The following is a 22,513-nucleotide window of genomic DNA, read 5'->3' as shown; positions in this document are numbered from 1 at the left end:
ACGATCTAACACAGTAGCTTTTGAAACAATGTGAGTTTTAATTTAAACCAAGATTTTTAAAAATTGGTTCAAGCCTCGCTGAGAATTCGAGGTGAGCTCTACCTTTTGAGTTTTCCTTTACAACTTTCGGAGCTTCCGGAACAGGCAAAGGGATGACCAGTAGTTCCGAATTATGCTTATATACCCACAAACTAACAAGTTTTGCATACTAGTAGAATATATCAAACAGTTTTATGGGATTTGTACATTTTTTGTGACCATCGTTTGTGAAAAAAATACTCATAAAATTGGTAATTTTCCACTTGCCATACTATAGTTTTGGAACCGAAAGTCGGATCCAAATAAAATGTTCTAAATTTTTTTAGGAAACTATAAAGTCTTCATTTGAATCTTAGTTTGTGAAAAACGGGTCAGCCGTTTCCGAAAAAAATGATTGCGCATATTTTCTCTAATTTTCATATATTACCCTGTAACTCCGGAACCGGAAGTCGGATCCAAATAAAATTCAATAGCAGGCTATGGTACCATAAGACCTTTTAAATATAAGTTTTTCAAAAACGGTTCACCACTTTTTTGCGACTTGGTAGTCGTAATGTGAAGGAATGGAAAACTGCACAAGTCAGAGCGAGCAATAATCCGAAAGCATTAATTTTCCACTCTGAAGCTTTGCCAGAATTTAGTCAACCCTCTTTTTTCAACAATATGCAGATCATCAGACTCGACCTTCTCCGATTTTTATGAAAATTTGCACATGGCTTCAGTATGGCAGACCATAAGTTTTGAACCGATGGAGAGGTCAATCCGACTCATGACTGATTTTTAAAAAGTTTTGTATTTCACAAAAATTGCCTTTTTCAAATCGTTGTAACTCGGAAACCGTTAATTGTACAAAAATGGCGTTCAGGAAGAAGTTGTAGGGAATCGATTGGGCACTCTAAAAAAAATATACACTGAAAAGAAAATTTGATTTTTTTCTCAATAATTACAAAATAATCCGAAAAAGTTAAATAAAAAAAAAATCAGGGCTCAAATTTTTTTTTGTTAATTTTTATTTTAAAGCTGTTATTAAAGCCTACAGATTGATGGCTATCTCATCCGTGCCTTTTGAAAAATGAAGAAGTTACAGCTAAAACAGTGCATGCAAATGATCAAGTTCTTCTCGTTGTAATTCGGTAACCGTTCATCGTACAAAAATGGCGTCCAGGAAGAAGTTGTAGGGAATCAATAGGGCACTCTAAAAAAGATACACACTGAAAAAATTTTTGATTTTTTTCTTAATAATTTCAAAAAAAAAATTTAAAAAAAAACAAAAAAAAAATAAATTAAAAAAAATTAGGGTTTCGATTTTTTTTGATAATTTTTATTTTAAAGCTCTAATTAAAACCTACAGATTGATGGCTATCCCATCTGTGCCTTTTGAGAAATGAAGAAGTTACAGCTAAAACAATTTACAGATATATTCGAAATTTCAAGTTCTCGTTGAAGGATAATCATTTGAACTAACGTAACTACGTCAAAACGAATATACACATGTAGAATCAACGAGGGGTGCCAGTTGACTACCTATTGTTTACAACCAGGCACGTTGGTTTCACATATAAATAGCTATGCATCGTAGAACAGATATCAGTTTATAACAAATCTCTTTCGAAACAGTTACAGTACTACAATATGGTTTTCCCAAAGTGTTGTAAACCTGGTTTTGTGTGTTCCGGAAAATTGTTCCAATTATCAGAAACCATAATTGGAAAATTAGAAGCTCAAAAGTGCAAGGTTAAATTGAATACCACGTTAAGCATTTGTGATCGCTGTCGTAGGCGGGCTTATAAGGAAAGTCATACGTCGGAAACAGAAGGGCAGTCAACAACGGAACCACAACCATTCACATCGCAATACGATTTAGAGGAAGTACCTTTAGCAGCTTCAATCTTCTGAAGCATCAGTCGCGGCGGAGTATTCAAGAGCACACAACATTGAACTCTTCAACAAGGGCATCGCAGGAATCAACGTGTCTCCGATATCAACGAAGAAAACCCGGAATGTTAATTATCCTCGAGAAAAATATTTGGATATTTCAAGAGGTATAAAAAAAGCAAGCATTCGAGTTCCTGGCGGATTAAGAAGATCCAGAATCACTCAAAACGAAAGCAGCAGAGTTGGATGAAGTGATTACTAAAATGATAGAGCAGTTTACTAAACCTGATTGCACTAGGAATGGAAAATGCGTTTGTTGTCAGTCTTGCCAAACTCGTATTCAAAGGAGAAAATAGCCACCCAATTCAAGGCGAACAAATACATTGTGTCGGAGGCAAGAGAATCTACGGACGAAAAAAAGCCAAGAAACAAACGGGACGCAGCAGGAACGAAACGATAGAAAACGAGGTGTTTCAATATTTCAACAGCGATGACGTCAGCAGAGTAATGCCGGGATCAAGTGATTGCGTCACAGTCAAAATGAATGGTAAGTGTGAACGCAAACAAAAACGATTGCTCAATTCATCATTGAAAGAAATTTATTTGGGTTATAAGGAGGATTTTTCAGATCGAAATATTGGATTTAGTACATTTGCAGCATTAAGACCAAAACACTGCAAGTTTGCTTGGAAGTTCTGGTTCACATAACATATGTGTTTGCACAATCCATGAGAATGTTTCATTAATGATTCATGCTGTTGAAAATTATTTCAAGATTAATAAGATGATAAGAGTTATTATTTAAAAAAGCTATTATGTGACTCATCAAAAAGATGCTGCTACCTCCGTGAATGTAAAAGTTGTCCAGCGACACAAGATCTGGAGAGAAGCGTTTTAGACAATTTAGAGGAACGTGATTTGACTGAGATAAGATTTGAACAATGGGTTTCTACTGACAGATGTGATCTAGAGAAATTTCTCAAACCAGTAGAAGAATTTGCAGCATATTTTTGCGAAAAATTAGAAAAACTTGTGACTCATGATTTTATTAAAAATCAGCAATCTGATTTTCTTAAAAAGGCAAAATCTAATTTAAAGACAGGAGTAATTGTAATTATTTGTGATTTTTCAGAAAATTTTTCATTTGTGCTTCAGGATGCTGTTCAAAGCCACTATTGGAGCAATGATCAAGCAACCATTCATCCGTTTGAAATTTATTATAGAGAATCAGAAATGCTTAAACATTAGAGTTTCATTGTGATTTCAGAAGTGCTTAAACACGATACCATCGCGGTTCAAGTGTTTATTTCACACTTAATGCCATTTTTGAAAAACAAAATTCAAATTAAAAAAGCAATATTTATGTCTGACGGAGCTACGTCGCAGTACAAAAACAGAAAAAAATTTGCAAGTCTCTGTAAATTTAAATTAATGTATAACATTGATGTTGAGTGGCATTTTTTGCAACTTCTCTTGGTAAAGAACCATGCGATGCACTCGGGGGTAATTTGAAGCGAATGGCACGACGTGAAAGCTTGGCTAAACTACATAAACACTCAATCACAACTGCAAAACAATATGAATGGGTAGAGCAGAGACGTCGAGATGCTTTCACGACCATGTCTTTTTGTTACGTGTCACAAGAAGAATATGAACGGGGTGTGACCGAGTGGAGTAGTGTTTATAAAGATACCAAAATGATTCCAGGCACACAGAAATACCATTCTTTCGTTCCGATTTCAGAAACCACAATCGTCACAAGACTGTATTCGAATGACGATGCACGTAGTACTCATACAATTTTCAAAAACTTAAAACCTTAAATATAATTAAGAATTATTCATGTAGCTGTAATAATTGTAAATATAGCAAGCAAATAAACAATTCATGGAAATATAAAAATTCAGTTATAATTAAATATCCAAGTATCTCAAGAACAGCTACTTTTAGAAGAAAGGATATCATGAACAAATTTATTGCCTTTAACCTGTAGAATAATATTCTACTGTTTAAATGATTATCTTTCAACAAGAACTTGAAATTTCAAATATATCTGTACATTGTTTTTGCTGTCACTTCTTCATTTTACAAAAGGCACGGATGGGATAGCCATAAATCGTTAGCTTTTAATAACAACTTTAAAATAAAAATTTAAAAAAAAAATTAAAACCCTGATATTTTTTTATTCAACTTTTTTGTATTATTTTGTAATTATTGAAAAAAAAATCAAATTTTTTTTCAGTGTATATTTTTTTTAGAGTTTTAGATTTATATATATATATATATATATATATATATATATATATATATATATATATATATATATATATATATATATATATATATATGTGTGTGTGTGTGTGTGTGTGTGTGTATGTGTGTGTGGAATTTTCAGCACGTCAGGTTTGAATGTGCGCGATACGACATTCAATTGCGTTAGATTTCTCCTTAAACACAGCCAAATAAATGAGGAATCGAAACATTGCTGATGAAAGTAGAAAATGCTCGATTTGGATTTTTCATGCAAACATGATCCCGTGCAACCTTAACAACAGTTGTCGAAATATATTAAAAAAACGATCATCACTTTTAAATATCTTGGCATCTGATTTGATTCCAAATACACACGGACAAAATATTTTTCTTGAAGAAATAATCATGGAGGGGTGCTCACTTGGGAAATCTTAAAGATTGTATTAAAAACGTAACGCAACTGAATGTCGTGCCGAAAACTCCTCACACACACACACACACACACACACACACACACACACACACACACACACACACACACACACACATATATATATATATATATATATATATATATATATATATATATATATATATATATATATATATATATATATATATATATATATATATATATATATATATATATATATATATATATATATATATATATATATATATATATATATATATATATATATATATATATATATATATATATATATATATATATATATATATATATATATATATAAAAGGTGATTTTTTTGAGGTTAGGATTTTCATGCATTAGTATTTGCTCAGATTTTTTGAGGTTATGATTTTCATGCATTATTATTTGCTCAGTATGCTTTGACATTTCATCATGAATAGACTTACTAACGAGCAACGCTTGCAAATCATTGAATTTTATTACCAAAATCAGTGTTCGGTTCGAAATGTGTCAAATTCGACAAATTTTGTTCAGCGATGAGGCTCATTTCTGGTTGAATGGCTACGTAAATAAGCAAAATTGCCGCATTTGGAGTGAAGAGCAACCAGAAGCCGTTCAAGAACTGCCCATGCATCCCGAAAAATGCACTGTTTGGTGTGGTTTGTACGCTGGTGGAATCATTGGACCGTATTTTTTCAAAGATGCTGTTGGACGCAACGTTACAGTGAATGGCGATCGCTATCGTTCGATGCTAACAAACTTTTTGTTGCCAAAAATGGAAGAACTGAACTTGGTTGACATGTGGTTTCAACAAGATGGCGCTACATGCCACACAGCTCGCGATTCTATGGCCATTTTGAGGGAAAACTTCGGAGAACAATTCATCTCAAGAAATGGACCGGTAAGTTGGCCACCAAGATCATGCGATTTGACGCCTTTAGACTATTTTTGTGGGGCTACGTCAAGTCTAAAGTCTACAGAAATAAGCCAGTAACTATTCCACCTTTGGAAGACAACATTTCCGAAGAAATTCGGGCTATTCCGGCCGAAATGCTCGAAAAAGTTGCCCAAAATTGGACTTTCCGAATGGACCACCTAAGACGCAGCCGCGGTCAACATTTAAATGAAATTATCTTCAAAAAGTAAATGTCATGTACCAATCTAACGTTTAAAATAAAGAACCGATGAGATTTTGCAAATTTTATGCGTTTTATTGCTTAAAAAAGTTCTCAAGCTCTTAAAAAATCACCCTGTATATATATATATATATATATATATATATATATATATATATATATATATATATATATATATATATATATATATATATATATATATGTGTATATATATATATATATATATATATATATATATATATATATATATATATATATATATATATATATATATATATATATATATATATATATATATATATATATATATATATATGTGTATATATATATATATATATATATATATATATATATATATATATATATATATATATATATATATATATATATATATATATATATATATATATATATATATATATATATATATATATATATATATATATATATATATATATATATATATATATATATATCGAAAATATTTGACTCGTACAATGTGGTACGTAGAATTTTCGAGATATGATTTTTTGAAGTTTCGCGTTTATAAAAAAGAGCCTTTTTTCAACAAGCTGTACTGTAAAATTTCGGCGCAAGGCATTTCACGTGCCGCTAATGGAGAATAAATCCCGCAAAATGAACTCTCACTGTGAAATGCTAGTATAAAACATAAACTATCTGGTTGAAAGCTTGCGATGAAATTTTTATTCAAGAAATACATAAAACTATACGATTATTTTATTTGCAATACAAGAACTATACTAACATATTTTATGTTCTTGTTATTTAGGCTAAGGTGTCTGCCGAATCACGCTGCAGCTCAAATTCCAGTATTAATAGCCTACCACCTGACACAATTGTCAATCCAACAATGATAAACAGCAGCACGAAGAACTCTATTATTCACAATGGGGACGATACCAGTAGTGGGGTAAGAATTAAAAAAAATTTCATTGCATATTTATGATCTTGTAACTGTAGTCTTGCTTATGTAATGAATTCTTTTTTGATCGCATTTCAGTTTCACACGATATCGTCTATAAGTGCCAAAAGTCCACTCCGTGAACAACAACAGCCTACAGTCGGTGGCAACATTAGTAGCAATACCAAAAACAGTTCAACAGGTGAGTGAAAATGGACTGAAGACTAACTCAACAGTTTTCTTTTTGTAGATAATCGTAGTATTGCGCAGTAATATTTTCAACCTTATGCATTCGTATTTTTATCTGTATTTGTATTTTTTTATATTTATTATAGCTGAAAAGTCTAAAATATATTGCATGAATATAAACGTATCATTTTGCGGTATTCTAATTTGAAGTTTTCCGAATACTGAATGTATCATAATAACTAAACTTAAACCATTAACTAACTTCGCAAAGCTTGCTGGTTTGAACAAGATGTTTCACTATTTTATGTTTCACTTTCTTGACCATATTTTTGTTCGCTTTGCCTATTATGTTAAGTCATATTGTGCTATTCTGTGGAACATAACACGACGGAATCGACGCAGAATATGGTAATAAATTGCGGCAGTTGTACTTGTGAATGCAAGAAAAAGTTGGATCAATTGCAAATTATTGTTTTTCTTTTTTTGTAGAAAGGTAATAGAATTGCTAATCAAAAAGAAGTTGCGAACAGAGGCTCGGAGACCATTCGACTCAGTTCGACGAGATCGGAAAATGTCTATGTGTGCACCAGCTACTATTGAGCCATTGATCAAGTTCGAAGATCAAATGACGAAGAATGCCACTTTTGGTTCCGGACGATTTTTTCGGACTCGTGGACGATTTTTTGGCTCGCAGACGATTTTTTGGCTCGCAGACGATTTTTTCGGACAAAAAGTGAATTAGATAAACTGTTGGTGCGTGAATTAGAGCATCAGTTTGAGTCATTCAACGCATCATGTTTTCAGCTCTCGTTTGAAGAACAGTTTAAATGACGACCCGAAACAATTCTGGTCTTATATGCAATTAAAGTCTTCCGGAGGATCTTCTGGAAGCAGCTGCTAACAAAACCAATCTTCAACGACATCTCTCAACTCAGCCAATCTATTCCCGTATTTCTTTCAAAGCCTGTTAAGTAAAAACTCACCACCTTTATCAGAGCCGTACCTGAGTAGTCTACTATTGTATGATGTGAATCTACCTGCTGCTATTTTCACCAACGGCTTACCTGTTTAGTGGACTTATACCACCGGTACAGGTGAACCGTAGTATTATTCTTAGCTAGCTGGGAAACCGCTACCGACACTACACGGCTATCTAGGCTGTCAGAAAGGGAAGTTGACATTGATGGACAACTTCCATGGATAGCCGAGCAGCCGATTGCGTCCTCCCAGATCTTGGTAACGACCTTGTGCAGTGCTTTCACTAGTGCATTACCACCGTGTTTAGTAGCTCGCATGGTAGTTGGTCAACGCCAGCGGCCTTATTATTTTTCAATCGGCTTACCTCCTCCTCGACTTTTTGGAGGTCTGGGACCGGCAGTCTATCGTCCTCCGCACGGGTTCCCAAGTTCGTTACCGCGCCGCCACTTTCGTATTCCGCTACATCGCCAATGAGGTGCTCGTTGAAATACTGCCGCCACCTCTCGATCACCTCACAGTTGTTCGTTAGAAGATTCCCGTTGGTGTCCTTGCACATATCGGCCTGTGGCTCATGGCCTCTGCGCGAACGATTCACCTTCTCGTAGAACTTCCTTGTGTCATTAGTACGGAACAGCTGTTCCATCGCTTGGCGATCTCGGTCTTCCTGTTGGCGCTTTTTTCTACGGGATACCGAATTTAATCTGTTCCGCACCTGTATGTATCGCTCCTCGTTTACTCTCGTCCGGTGTTGCAGCTTGCTCGGCCAAGCTGCATTCTTCTCGGCCACTAACTGTTCACATTCGTCGTCGAACCAGTCGTTCCTTACGTTCGGAGCCGCCGTACCTAGCGCTGCTGATGCAGTGCTATAAATGACAGAACGGATGTCTCTCCACCCATATTCAGCATCCGGAAGCCGCGAAATGTTAAACCGCGACGTTCGGTTTCGACGTTTGGTAGCCACCGTCGAAAGTTTTGAGTTTTGAGCATACATCAACCAAATAGTGGTCCGAATCTATATTCGCACTGCGGTAGGTGCGAACATTGTTGATGCCCGTGAAAAAATTACCGTCGATCAAAACGTGGTCGATTTGGTTTTCGGTCTGTTGGTCAGGTGATCTCCAGGTAGCTTTGTGGATATCCTGGGGGGCCGCAAAGTTGACACATCGTTGGCCGTTGTTATTCGATTCGGCATGAAGGCTATTCGGCCCGATTACCGGTCGGTACATTGCCTTCCTTCCTACCTGGGCATTCATGTCACCGATGATAATTTTTACGTCTCTGCCGTCATAGGCTTGTTCCAGCTACACGTAGAACGCTTCTTTCTCGTCATTGGGTCTCCTATCGTGTGGGCAGTGCTCGTTAATCAACTTACACATCCTAGCGTTGATCGGCTGCTACCCAATCACTAGCATCGGCTGCTACCCAGCACTATAAAGCCAGTTCCCGGCTCGTTCGTTGTGCACAGCTTTGGTAGAAGGTAGCCGCTCGATGTCCGCTTTTTCACACCTTCTGTCCCGTCCAACATAGCTCCTACAGCGCTACGACGTCGAAGTTGCTAGGATTTAGTTCGTCGTATATTATCCTGTCGCTGCCTGCGAAACCTAGCGACTTGCAGTTCCATGTTCCAAATTTCCAATCGTAGTCCTTATTTCGTCGCGTGGGTCTATGCCAATTTTTCCGGGTCGTATTCTCTCCTGTATTATTTGTAATAAATATTTTACGGCGGGCTTATTAGGCTTACACCAACCCCCTGTCTCGCCGGAGGATCATCGTACTTGTTCTGTTAAACGTCCCTTCCCTGTCAGCATACGACCAAGGTCCCACCGGGGTTGGTTACCCGATCTTTCCTATGGTTGTTCTTACCTCAGCCAGCACCGCGGGGACAAGAGGCTGAGAGCCACAAGCCGCACTGGGGCCTGAATGACGCATTGTCCAATCGTTTACCAATCATCATCTCATGCTAGGTGGATTAAGCACGTTTAGCCTTTCTCTATAAAGAGGTATTAGAATTGCTGGAACAAACCGACTTTCGAACAAAGCCTCGGAGAACCATAGTGTGATATACCATTCGAATCAGCTCGACGAGGTCGGAAAATGTCTGTGCATGTGTGTGCACTTTCCAAAGATTTTTTAACCGCTCAATTTTCTCGGAGATGACTTAGCCGATTTTAGGTTTATTTGAAAGTAACTATTGAATTGTGGACCAAGTTCGAAGATCAAATAGCTGTCGCTTCTAGTTCTAGACATATAAAGGTTATGGCGAGCATTTTTGGTTCGAAAGATGTAATTTTATATGTTACGTAACCAACAAATACCAATGTTTTGCAATGCAACAAAATATCTCGGAGATAGAAGAATTTCGAATTTTCGAAAAACTTTGACTCGTTTGAAAGCTACTATTAGATTATTTGTGAAAGATCACAAAAACACTCATTTTTCAGAGCTATTTTTGATAAGACTCGGAAAATCTTCCGAATTTTCCGGCCATTTTCACCCTCTAGATAGATAAATGTATTTCAAAGGTCTGTATGTTTTTGGTTTTGGCAAATTTTTCGAAATTTTCATCGAAAATTTCCTAAAACCACCCGCGCGCATGGTACTTGGACGATGGCCTTAAAATCGATTAAGCATTCCATGATATGTAGAAGTGAGTTCCACTTTAAATATTTTGTCATTATTTATGGTACTTCCAGAAACGGTATTTAGAGAGCAGCATAACCAAAAATAGTTTGTATATCCACGAATTAGTATGACGAGTTAATTCGAATAGTTTTGAGCCCAACTTTGAAGATTTTCTGGTATCGTCATCTCCTATGGCGGTTAGAATTTTAAAAACTCATCAGCCTGTAATTTCAAAATTGGAAGTCGGAATTGAATAAATTCATAAATTTTGGATGGAACCATAAGTTTATTTTAATTAGAACTTTTGTTTATTAATTTCGTTTTGGTCTACTTTGAGCTTCTCTATTCCTGATACTTTCGGAAACGGGATTCGGAAATCGGTGTATCCGAAGTCAGTTGAATTCACCTAATGGATTGTTAACCATTTCATTAGATTCGAAATTTTAGAAAATCGAAAACCGAATACCGGTAAAACTGAAATAAGTTTATTTGTTCGTCGACTCTCAATATCTGTGAACCCGATAAGGGGTGTAGCCGGGTTTGCATATAAAAACTGCCCTTAAACAGAAAAAAATGATATACGCTGTTCGAAAGGGTTTATATTGCAGATGATTTTCCCAAAATTTTAACCCTTTAATTGCCATATTGGTGGGGTTAAAGTGGTTCTTCTGATTTTCATTTTATTAAAATTTTTCAAAAACCCCTTTAGCAAAAAAATTGAAAAAATCAGGAGTATTTTAGAAATTATGGGAAAGCTTTCTGATTTTTTTTTTCAGAATTTTTCAATAAAATACTCATGTGAAAAAAAATGTTCAAAATTTTCGATTTTTTTGAATCGCACTTACAATTTTGGTACCACTCTAGTTTTTACATAAAAAATAAATCATTTATGAGTACTTTACGCTGTAATTTTTTCAAATTTTTTAAAAATATGGACGGGTATAATATCTGGCTTTAAAAATATAAATCATTCGGAAAACCATGCGTCACCATCAAATTGTCATCATCCGATGGAGACGCATGATATTTAGTTCTAAAATCATATATTACATGCCATTAGAGCTAAATACCATGCATTTCCATCTACAACTTGAGTTCAAGGCTTGATTATTGATGTAATTAATAATGATAAAAGAATTTTATTCCTTATGTTATTTACACACGCCTGGCTCGATTTACCAAACAATGATGTAGGGAATGCATTAGTGAACATGTGTGCCAGCAGACGGTTGTAATTCGCTTCTAACTTGCTGTATAGTCTGGAGGTTTCGAGGTTAGCTATGCCTAAGAAATACTATAAACCAGATAGAAATCAAGTCGAAGCACCGGCAGCAAGTCCCGAAGAGCCAAAAAGAACGTATTAATTCGCTTCGTCGATTTTCTATATTATTGTTTTATTGCTTTAATGTATTAACTAAGAATGAATGAGAAACTGAGCTATGTATAAAAAATGAATTTCAAACGCTTTCGCAAATATAGTTTATTGAATTTGCTTGCACTTAGTGTTTTTTTCTGGTGTTTCGTGAAGTACTTTTCTCACGTATCAGCTCAAGTCCGTTTATTATGTATCTAGAAGTCGTCTCCATACAGCTCAGACTATGACCACTCTTTGCCTTCATTTGATCGACCCACCTTGCTCACTATGCTACTCTTTTGCTACTTACAATCCGTGAAAACCGTGAAAATTGTATACGTAATTGACGTTATCAACCACAAAACTCCAATTTTATCGATCTACGCCTTTTCCTAGAAACTATTTTCATTTTTAGACAACATATCTAAAAACTGAAAAAATCGGTTCAGTGGTTACCAAGTTATGAATTTTTTAAAAAGCCAGTTTTCCAAAAAATCTAAAATTATCGATTTAAAAAAAAATACGAGTCTAATATTTTTGGAGTTTAGTCTCTTTCTCATGGAATGGTGAGCTTATTTGCTAAAGTGTTAAGGGCTCAGCGGTACGAGAAATGCTTAGTAGCCAACAGCGATCTTGAAGTACGATTTTGAGGAACAATGAAGTAGATGCTAATAGTTTTTGTATGACGAAGTGGGCGTGCGTTTCCCACAGTTGCACTTTATGAACAACCCCGTAACTCATAGTTAACTTATATTATCATCTCGATATTTGAACTTAAGCTCTACATGAATTTATCATGTTTTATAACAAGTCTGGAATTCTTTCCGTTCACTAAGAATAAATTATCTCAAAAGTATTTTTATTTGATATCTACCAAAAATTGAGATGCGCTTAATTATAATCAATAATGAAAGCATCAATTGTTATTGATAACTCTATTACATATTAGACACACTGGAAGTGTTGATATAAGAAAAACTTATCATATGATGGCATCTTATCCCGTGGGAAAATTAGTCGTACTTCATTCTCATTCCTACATGACCTAATAATATATCTTTTAGCCGTGCTGAATTTCACTTTGTTTATTTACCACATCAACAGTTAAATGAGTTATCCGCTCATTAACCATAACATAAACAGTTGATGTAAATATTCCCTGAAGCATAATGGTGCACGTATTTGCATGATACCGTGCATCGTCTAGGGAATTATAATAAGTTAGTAAGCAGTCTGATAAACCAACCAAAGTGACACCGCATTAGGCTCATATCGTTGTCAGATCCTTCTGGTATCGTTAACCTTGATAAGTTTTATAGCGTACCAAGCCACCTAGTCACAAAACCGTCGGGTTCTGACACCGATTGTTTGTTCAAGTAACGCAGGGAGCGGATAATATCGCGTAACGAAAACATCAATGTATTTTTTCTTCTGACCTGAGATTCATGAGTCAAAGTGCTGATGGATACTCTTAAGGTTTATTATCCAATTATAGTAAAATGCACCATTAATTTTAATTTTGACCACAGATTTTATCTCTTTACCTACGGTGTTAAATCAAATAAACTTTCCATTCAAAGAGCGATAAATCCAGTACAGCTGAGAATTGGAGACCTGAGGCGTGTTTCAAATTCCTGGAAAGATTTTCATTATCATGTTACCATGTGGTCAGCGAATAGTTCACATGCGTAATTAATTTAATTCAGCGATTATGTTTCTATTTAAATTTGCATGATGGGCAGTGTCTTGTATTTCATTCCTTGCTAAAAATTCCATTTACATTCCGATATTGTTGCCCATTCCAGCGTGAACCAGCTTCCAGGCAAATGATCCATATCTTATCATTCAAATATGTATCTTGGAGCTTGCAATGTTTGGTCTAGATAACATTGAACATAATTGACTTCTTGTTGAATTAGTAAATAACTTCCCTCGGATTCTCTGGGGTATCCAGATTTTTTTCAATCACTATCTGGTCTGGTTCATGGGCATTGATTGTTAGCATTAAGCAATAATCGTGATATATCCAACGAACAAAAAAAGTGAGTTGTTAGTGTTTGATAAGTAAATATACTAACTTCATGTTCATGCTGATTTAACGTAATAACGAACAAAATGAAATGAATCTTTAGAAAATTGATGGTTTGATTCGTCTGTCGAACACCGAGAGATATCAGATATTTCATTACTATCGAAATGACAGACGAATGAGTTAAGTTGAGAGAATTCTCTTGTGCAAAAGTGACACAATAAAATCTCACATACCATTACCAAGCCAGGTTTAGAAGGGAAAAATAAATTGGCGATTGGATTATTGGGATTTTCTTGGAGCATTAGACCACAGTTGCGCCAGTAAAAATCGGCTTAACGAATGCGCCAATTTTAAATCGAGGGTGGTCGGGATCGGAATCGTTCATTCGGTAGGTGGATGACGTACGCGTCACACTCGACGGAGAGCACGCACCCAGATGACCTTGCTCACCTAATGAGACCCTATTCCGATAGGCGGGTCAGTTAAAAAGATCAAAATCAGTTCTAAAATGACTAGACTGACCACTTTAACTTCACGGGTTGTATGTTTTTAGCCCTGATTGATGGTTCAATGCATAAGGCGCTGCGGCCATTTTGTTTCAACAGGCTTCGCAGTACAGAATCATTGCATGGCTAGTACTCAATTCTACTGACACTGCTGTATTCGAGAAAAATGCATCAAAATGTGTTCAATATCGGATAAAATTCCACAATTTGAGAAAAAAGGAAATCCATTCACAAAAATCGCTTCAGTATTGAATTTTCTCAGGGCGTTTCTGCTGCGGGAAGTTCGCAATACGAGTTTCGCTTCAAACAAGAGCGATTGTGTCACTCAGTTGTTGGTCGTTTGTATTGTAGCAAAATGCACCAGAGCAGTGTTTAGCGAAGTGCCAAGCGAGCCGTTTTTGATTGGAAGCCGACATGATATGTTTATGCTAAATTTGTCTATCATCTTGGGCATATTTTTGACGTGAATACGTCTTACTATGGGGCGCCTTTTTAAAATTTGTTTTCTGGGAGAGTGATAAGTTTTTGATCGTGAATATCTTTCGTTGTATCTAACGTATCAACATATTTTTGCTACATGCTATCGGAAATATGACTTTAATTTATGATAAAATTTTCAGTTTTATGACATAACCACAAATTGGTTAACAGAGGTATGTTGGCTACTTCATATATTTTGGCTCACCTAACAAACTTTATGTATTTAACCGATGTTAAGTAACCCGTATTGCATCAATTTGAAGCTAATCACATTAAATTACCGATTGCGGAAGGGATTTTCAAAGATATTACAACATCTGGTGGATATTCTTACAAAGTGGGCCAAAATAAAATCAATCCTGAAGTGGGTCAAAATACCTCTGTTACCCTAATTCAAAATTAATTTTTTCTGGAATGTTTGGAATCAACAAGTATCAAAGCAGAAAGCTGATGACGCGTCTTTGCTCTTCTAGTACCCGCGACGACGGTTTTTGTGTTTCAAGTGACATGTTATTTCTGCGTTAGATTTTCAGTCATAATCTTAAAAGCTTACACTATTGATAAACCTGTCATTGTCATGTCTGCACCAGGCATTCAAAACGCGTTTTGAGGAAGAGATCACCATATCAGTGCTGCTGTAAAACTGTATGGGTATAAAAAATGAACATTAAACTAACTAGGCAAAGGCCTATTATGCTCCGTTTACACTTCTGCTGGCTGCCAGCATGACAATTTCTGAACGTTCTAAATTTCATGCTGGCAAGCGATGCTAGTGAAGAAATTCAAGATGGCAACGGAATGGCAATATTGAACATCACGTACGTATGTCATGTTTTTCTCAGTTGAAAGCATTCGTTTGTATGAAGAGGTTCAATATTAAAACTAGGAATGATGATTTAATTATTTAAAAGACATAATTCATTGTTTGTAATCATTTTTTAAAATTTTGCCAGCAAGAAATTGCCAGTAATAGTGTAAACATTGCCAGCTGCTGGCGTGCCAGTATACTGGCATCAGCATGCTGGCAACCAGCAATAGTGTAAACGCTACATTAACGCTATTGGAAAAGAATGAGACGAAAATTTCGGATGATTTTACCAAGTGTACACGCCAAGAGCCATCTCAGTTGTGTCTAACTGCAGATCTCATAGGTCATTTTAATTCAGTGCCCTTTTCAGCGTCACAAATCATCGTAAATAATTATTTGAATTATCTCAATTTCTTGTCAAAAGAATCGAATTCTTCGAAATGAGAGCTTCTTCTTCTTCTTCTTCTTTCTGGTTGCCGTCACCTCACTTGAGATGACGCCGAATTGATGGTACAGCAACTAAGGCTATATTGCCAGTTAATTTTCGTTTATAGTCCAATGGACTTTATTTTCACTTGACTACAAGCGAAAATCTCGCTGTGTGGCTGCGTCGAATCGTCAAAGTACGGCTGAAAATCCTTTCTTTCTGGCGAAATACTCGAATTTTCTCCGGACTAACACGATGCAACGTGCTCACCCATTGAGAGTTTCACCGGAAGTCCAAATGAGAGCTTCGAACAAAGCACATGCGTTGTCATTAACGCATTCAATGATGACTGGGCGGTGCTCACACGACATGCAAAAAAAGTTTTTTTTTGTGGAAATCATCTTATTCATACTAGTCTGGGTGTCGTTTCGAAATATGCCGCGAAAAAAGGAAAGAATTACCTAATAAATATACTTGGTTAATGCACTCCGAATCATCAAATATTAATTAATAAACAACCGACATTTCTGAAAACTGCGTAATCAATTAGAGAGGTGAAATTCCAGCCTATGCAGAGGTAAATGACCAGCCCCGCTTTTACGTTATCATGGGCCCGGTGTAAGATTTATTTGTGTGTCCCTAACGAACTAAGTCACCTTTTTTTTGTATGGTGGGTCCCATTAAGGGCCCCCAAGACCGTCGACACGTGCCCTCACTGCCCCCCGGTAAAAGCGACCCTGCCCTTGACGCAATTTCTTCATCGACATATTACACGAAAATTGGAAACTACCCTGTTTTTCAGTAATTGAAACATTAACGAAATTTTAATAATGATGGCAAGTCTGCAGATTTGTTTGAAAATCTACTGATTTTTTTAAAGTGTTGCAGACATTTTTTGTTGCAGTCTTTTTGGCAGACCGTGGAAAAACGAGTTTTCGAAGACTTTCGTCAAAATATACACACTGTTCAATTGAGCGCTTTGTTTTTTGTTTTTTGCTCGCCAAGTCAGTTTTGTGTGTCATACTTTATAGACAAATGAAATCCCACTGACCATTGCTTGGATTTGCGAACTTTTGCAACCCTGCCTGAAGATATTAGAATACTTTACCTGGCATCTCTTCAACAGAGAATATTCTTCACAGACAGTCACAGTCGTTCACGAACACATTCCGCTCGGTCAGTTGCATTAATTTGTTGTGTTTTGATAGGTTTTGAATTCATAAAGTTTTTACTGTTGGAGTTGGTTTTTTTTATTAAAATTGAAAAAAAAAACTTCAACACATTGGCAGTTTTTTTTTCTTGTATAATCTTGTGTCGCGAAACTTCATAGTGTACGAGTGTCTGTTGATGGGGATTCGCTACCCAAAAGTAAACCATTATAACCAATCAAAGCATCATCTGCATATCATTGTCGGCGATCTTAGATTCAAGCATTGTGGAAATTGCTTGTGATCAGAGATGCCAGATATTTTATAGAAAATCTGTACTGCTTTGTATCAAAAATCTGTATTACTCTGTATTCACTAAAAAATGAAATTCTTACAACAAAATGATGCTAAAAGATGTTATTCCAATAGATTGTGGTTGTAGGATGGTAGATTCCATCAGTCATTGTCGCGCTTACAAGAATATTCATCGTCGAAATTTCATAGTTTTTTAATTTTTTTTTTATCTACAACAATTGTAATTCCATATATACAACTATATAAGACATGGAATTTCAACACCCAATATGCAATGTCAAGTCGGGTCATACAACTCTCAGTTTGACAGTAAAGTTTCATGATACCATTACTTCCTTGAAGTTCAAATTGGTTTCAAATTATGATATAAATGGATTTCACAACAGATTTCCATATTAATTTGTGATTTGTCCGTGGATTGATAGACTTTTATCTCGTCACTGGAATCAAATACTAAAAGATAGCTCAGACAGAAAAGTTTAATATTTTCTTTCTTACTTTTTGTGAGATCTGTGTAAATCTGTATTAAATTGAGGAAATCTGTACTCTGTATTAAATCTGTATGAACATGTAAATATCTGTGTAATACAGATAAATCTGTATAAATGGCATCTCTGCTGGTGATATCGTTCATTCAAAATTGTTTCACTATTTTTTCAAATCAACAACGGTACTGTTCTGTAGTATAAAAAATCGGGAAAGACGAAACACCGTAAATTGTCCAGAGAATACTTAATCGATGAATCCTTCAATTTTTAAGTATTGCTATCAACAAGAATTGTAATTTTTTGGTTATTCTTAAAGTTGAAACATTGAAAACTCGCGCAGCTTGCTTTCATGCAGATGAATATCTATTAAACTGCGATGAATATCTATTTGATATGTTATTAATTTACCTAGTAAGTATATATTGACATCACTTCGTACCGCGTTTCAAAAGTTGGATATTAACATTAGTATGCAATTGTCTTTTAGCTAGTATAAAGCAATCAGGAAAATAGGCTTGTACTAATTGTGCTGACGAAGTTTTGATTTGAAGTCTTGGGAGAAATCATTTTGTGAAAAATCTGCCTTATGTATATATATATATATATATATATATATATATATATATATATATATATATATATATATATATATATATATATATATATATATATATATATATATATATATATATATATATATATATATATATATATATATATATATATATATATATATATATATATATATATATATAACAAAGGTTGGATTGTTTCATTTGCTAGGACGTTGTAGTTGGATTGAAGCATTCCTGGGTATAGTCAACAATGAAATCTTATAGTATCTGAGTTAGTAAATTTTAAATTTGTTTTTTAATATATAAGATACGACATTTGATGCGGTTCGAGATCATCACTGTTTCTTACTGTGCATACAAGCGCTATTGTTGATTATTGGGAAAATAGTGCAATGCACATATTTTGAGGACTGGTAGTAACATTAGGAAACGAACGATAACCTATCGAAAATCATAAAGTTCAAATGCATGTGAGTAATATTCATGTTTGTATCTATGTTTATGTTTGTGACTAATGATACTACGTCCGTTTTGTGTCCTATTTACTGTACTGCTCTTTTGTTGATTACTATTTTTTGTTTCATTTCTAGATACTGTTTTGCTGATTAAAACTCAAAATCTCATCGCAAATAGCAGCGGTAATCTTGACAGTAGTAATAATAATAGTAGTAATTACAGTAATAATAACATAAATTGCAACCATAAAGCTTCCACTTTGATCAATAATAACTACAACCATGCTGGAAAACTCTATAAACAACAAACTGATGATCACGTCACATCATCGATACTCTCACACAAAACGATGGATTATGTTCGACGAAATAGCTACGGTGATATAAGTATGTCTTATCAAATATAGTATCATGAATTTCAACATATACCATGAATCGTTTGTATTTGCGTTCAAAGCTGGTTCAAAAATAATTTCTTTACTCTATTATAACAGTTATATTAGATAAAACCATATATCAATATTACCGTTCTACATATTTTTTCTGCTATTCGCATGTTTTATTCTAAATTTTTAGGTGACCGAAAGGATCCATTAAATGCACTCGTAAAAAATGGAGGTTCCAAACGAAATGCCTTGTTGAAATGGTGTCAAAATAAGACGGTTGGCTATAGAAACATAGACATAACTAATTTTAGTTCCTCATGGAATGATGGTCTCGCCCTGTGCGCTATAATGCATTCCTACCTACCAGACAGGATTCCTTATGATAAACTGAGTCCTAGTGACAAACGGCGAAATTTTAGTCTTGCTTTTGCTGCTGCTGAAAGTGTTGGAATATCAACTTCATTAGTAAGTATTTTCGTTTAGAATCAAGTATAAGCATAGTACATAAATATATTGTTTTGCAGAGTATTGAAGAAATGTGTCAGTTAGAACGACCTGATTGGCAGCAGGTGATGGGTTACGTAACGGCCATCTATAAACATTTTGAGACGTGATATCGAATACAAGTTTTTTCTCTATCATTAAGACTTCACCTTTTGCGATTCTGTTCATTTTAATCGTGTTATGCTTCCGTTATTTATTTTACTGCTTTACAAAATCCTGCACTGTTAAATACCTGAACAAATTCGAGATGAAATTAAAGATATTTCTTCAGTTAAGATGTCGAAATTAATATTAATATTCATTAAAAAGTATCCGAAATCAATCAATGATAATTGTTTGTTCCGAAGATTGTAATATTTCTACTAGCACGCTTCAGATTTTCACAGGAGTGACAGTTTGGTGTCGTTCAAGGATTGAAAAAAATATCTTCTTCTCGCTAAATGATGTATTTCATGATCTATGTATGTATGTGTGAAGCCACCATCAGTTCAAGGCATTACCAATGAATGTGAGTAGACTTACTGTAGATCGGAATTGGTTCATCAGATAGCTTTCATATTACAGCTGTTACAAAAGAGCTAAATGGGTCAGGGCTATACGGCGGGTGCGGTAGGACTACCCATTTGAACGATTCTAGGCATGTTTTATCGGCTGTGCAACATGTGGCCAAGTCCTGTCATGGTTCAAAATTTCTTGATCGTGTCTATCGGTGTATTAAAGTCGTTTTTTGTACAATGCTCGGCTCAAACGCATTAATTGTCATTAATAGAGCTCTTCCCACAGTCTTTCATTCAGTTGCAGTAATGTATTATACACCACACCCAACTGGTTCCACCATATACAGCGCAAAACTTTCAGACGTTTTGGATTATCGTAATGGACATTTTCTTTTGTAGCGTTGAAGTAGTTGTACTTACGTAAATAAACGAAGTTCGACGTCCTTCGGTTTCAATTCATACGACACCCAATTTCGGATAATTTTCATTGCTTTGAAACTTTGGCAAATGGCTGACAGAGTAACTTCGAGTGATTTTACAAGTTCTTGTGTTTGCGATTGGTTTTGATTAAAACATTCCTCAAATTCTTCATCTTAAAACCAAAGTTGCTGAAATTCGCCCCCAATTCATAAACGTTCACCGCCTGCGAACGATTCAAGAACAGAGATAGCAAAACATGTAATCCCGGACGAGTCAAAAGCTATGCATAATAAGTATCTGCCTGAGCGACTCGCGGGAGAGAAGAGATCACGGCGCGTCAAATTTCTAGCAATTGTCAATGCATATATTCGAAGAAATTTACAGAACAAAATGGAAAAAATGGAAGATGGAAGAAATTATTGGTTCTACTGGAGTGTGTGTTGAACAACACAAATTAGCTCGAAAAGCTTTAAAGGCAATCTAATTACTTATAATCGGAAAGTGGCGCTACGATTGGATTGGGTGGATAAATAAAACTGATAATCCACTTCAAAATGGTGTTTGAAATCGTATGCTAAAGTATATGTAACAAACTTATTAGTACAATAAAGCTAATTAAGGGACATATCTTCTCTGTTCGATTTTCGGAATAACAACACACTTCGAAAGAACCTTGTGATTTTACATCTTATTAGGTCACCAGAGATGCCAGGTAAAAATTTCAAATATCTTCAAACAAGTTTGCAAAAGTCTGTACATCCGAAAAAAAACTGCAGTCAACAAGTATTTCTTGCTGGCAGCAATTTCTCTATAAAGTATAATTCGCTAAACTGACTTGGCGACCAAAAAAAAAAAAGATCGCGACAATTTCAAAAGTCTGTAAATGTTGACGAAAGTCTGCAAAAACTCGATTTTCAAAAGTCGGCAGAAGTCTGCACAACAAAAAATGTCTGCAGCACTATGTACGAAATCTGCAGATTTACAGACAAATCTGCAGATCTGGCATCTCTGAAGGTCACATAAATGGAGCGTCTCATCCACGTAAATTTACATAGAAGAACATTTAACATTGTGTCCAAAATTCCATGACACGAAATTCCTTGAAATAAAATAAAAATGAATACTGATAGCAACCGCCGCGACTTGAGCCAAGAATCTTTGGATCACAAAGTACGTTTAGTAAACGACTGAGCCACAGAAGCACACATGTGTTTGGCTGGTAAAAGGTGCATATAAATTCATTCAGTCGAACTTTCTAGCCCAATCGTTCAACTTCAACGAATTTACTCTCCGACACATCTTTTATCATCCGTTCTTTTGAAAAACGTCTCCAAGTTGACGCAATATATACAGATTTCTCCGTAGCCTTCGACAAGACAAATCATCAAATAACAGTAGCTAAGCTCGATAGACTTGGTTTCAATGGATCCTTTCGGCCCTGATTCCATTCATATTCAACTGGCCGCAAAGTGTCTGTAAAAATTGGAAACTGCTCGACTACACCCTTCGCCGTTAGCTCTGGAGTACCTCAGGGCAGAGATGGCATTTCACTAGAGTGATACACTAGGTTTCAATTATACACTGCGGATACATTTGCTCCGCTCCACACAAAGAGGAAACAACTTCTTCTCAGTGTCCAGACATACAGACTTTGAGTGCGTGCTTGTGTTG

General features: G+C 35.4%; 1 protein-coding gene across 10 annotated transcripts in view; it reads left to right on the top strand.

The window, feature by feature from the left end:
• LOC131430826 (cytospin-A) overlaps positions 1-20,210 on the top strand; it is a 176,799-nt gene extending 156,589 nt beyond the window's left edge. For 8 of the 10 annotated variants that reach the window (XM_058596041.1, XM_058596040.1, XM_058596039.1 and 5 more), the window contains 5 exons: positions 6,527-6,667; positions 6,758-6,860; positions 19,171-19,422; positions 19,612-19,886; positions 19,946-20,210. In XM_058596041.1, the coding sequence (XP_058452024.1) occupies positions 6,527-6,667; positions 6,758-6,860; positions 19,171-19,422; positions 19,612-19,886; positions 19,946-20,035 (861 nt within the window). In that variant the 3' untranslated portion in view covers positions 20,036-20,210. Of the gene's footprint in view, positions 1-6,526; positions 6,668-6,757; positions 6,861-18,887; positions 19,051-19,170; positions 19,423-19,611; positions 19,887-19,945 lie in introns of those variants that run through there. The other 2 variants (XR_009229570.1, XM_058596042.1) reach the window with 2 other exon arrangements.
• The last annotated feature ends 2,303 nt before the right edge of the window (positions 20,211-22,513 follow it).

This window comes from Malaya genurostris, chromosome 2 (genome assembly GCF_030247185.1).
Source record: "Malaya genurostris strain Urasoe2022 chromosome 2, Malgen_1.1, whole genome shotgun sequence".
In the NCBI taxonomy this organism is placed as follows: Eukaryota; Metazoa; Arthropoda; class Insecta; order Diptera; family Culicidae; genus Malaya; species Malaya genurostris.
This window is presented reverse-complemented; position numbering and strand designations above follow the sequence as displayed.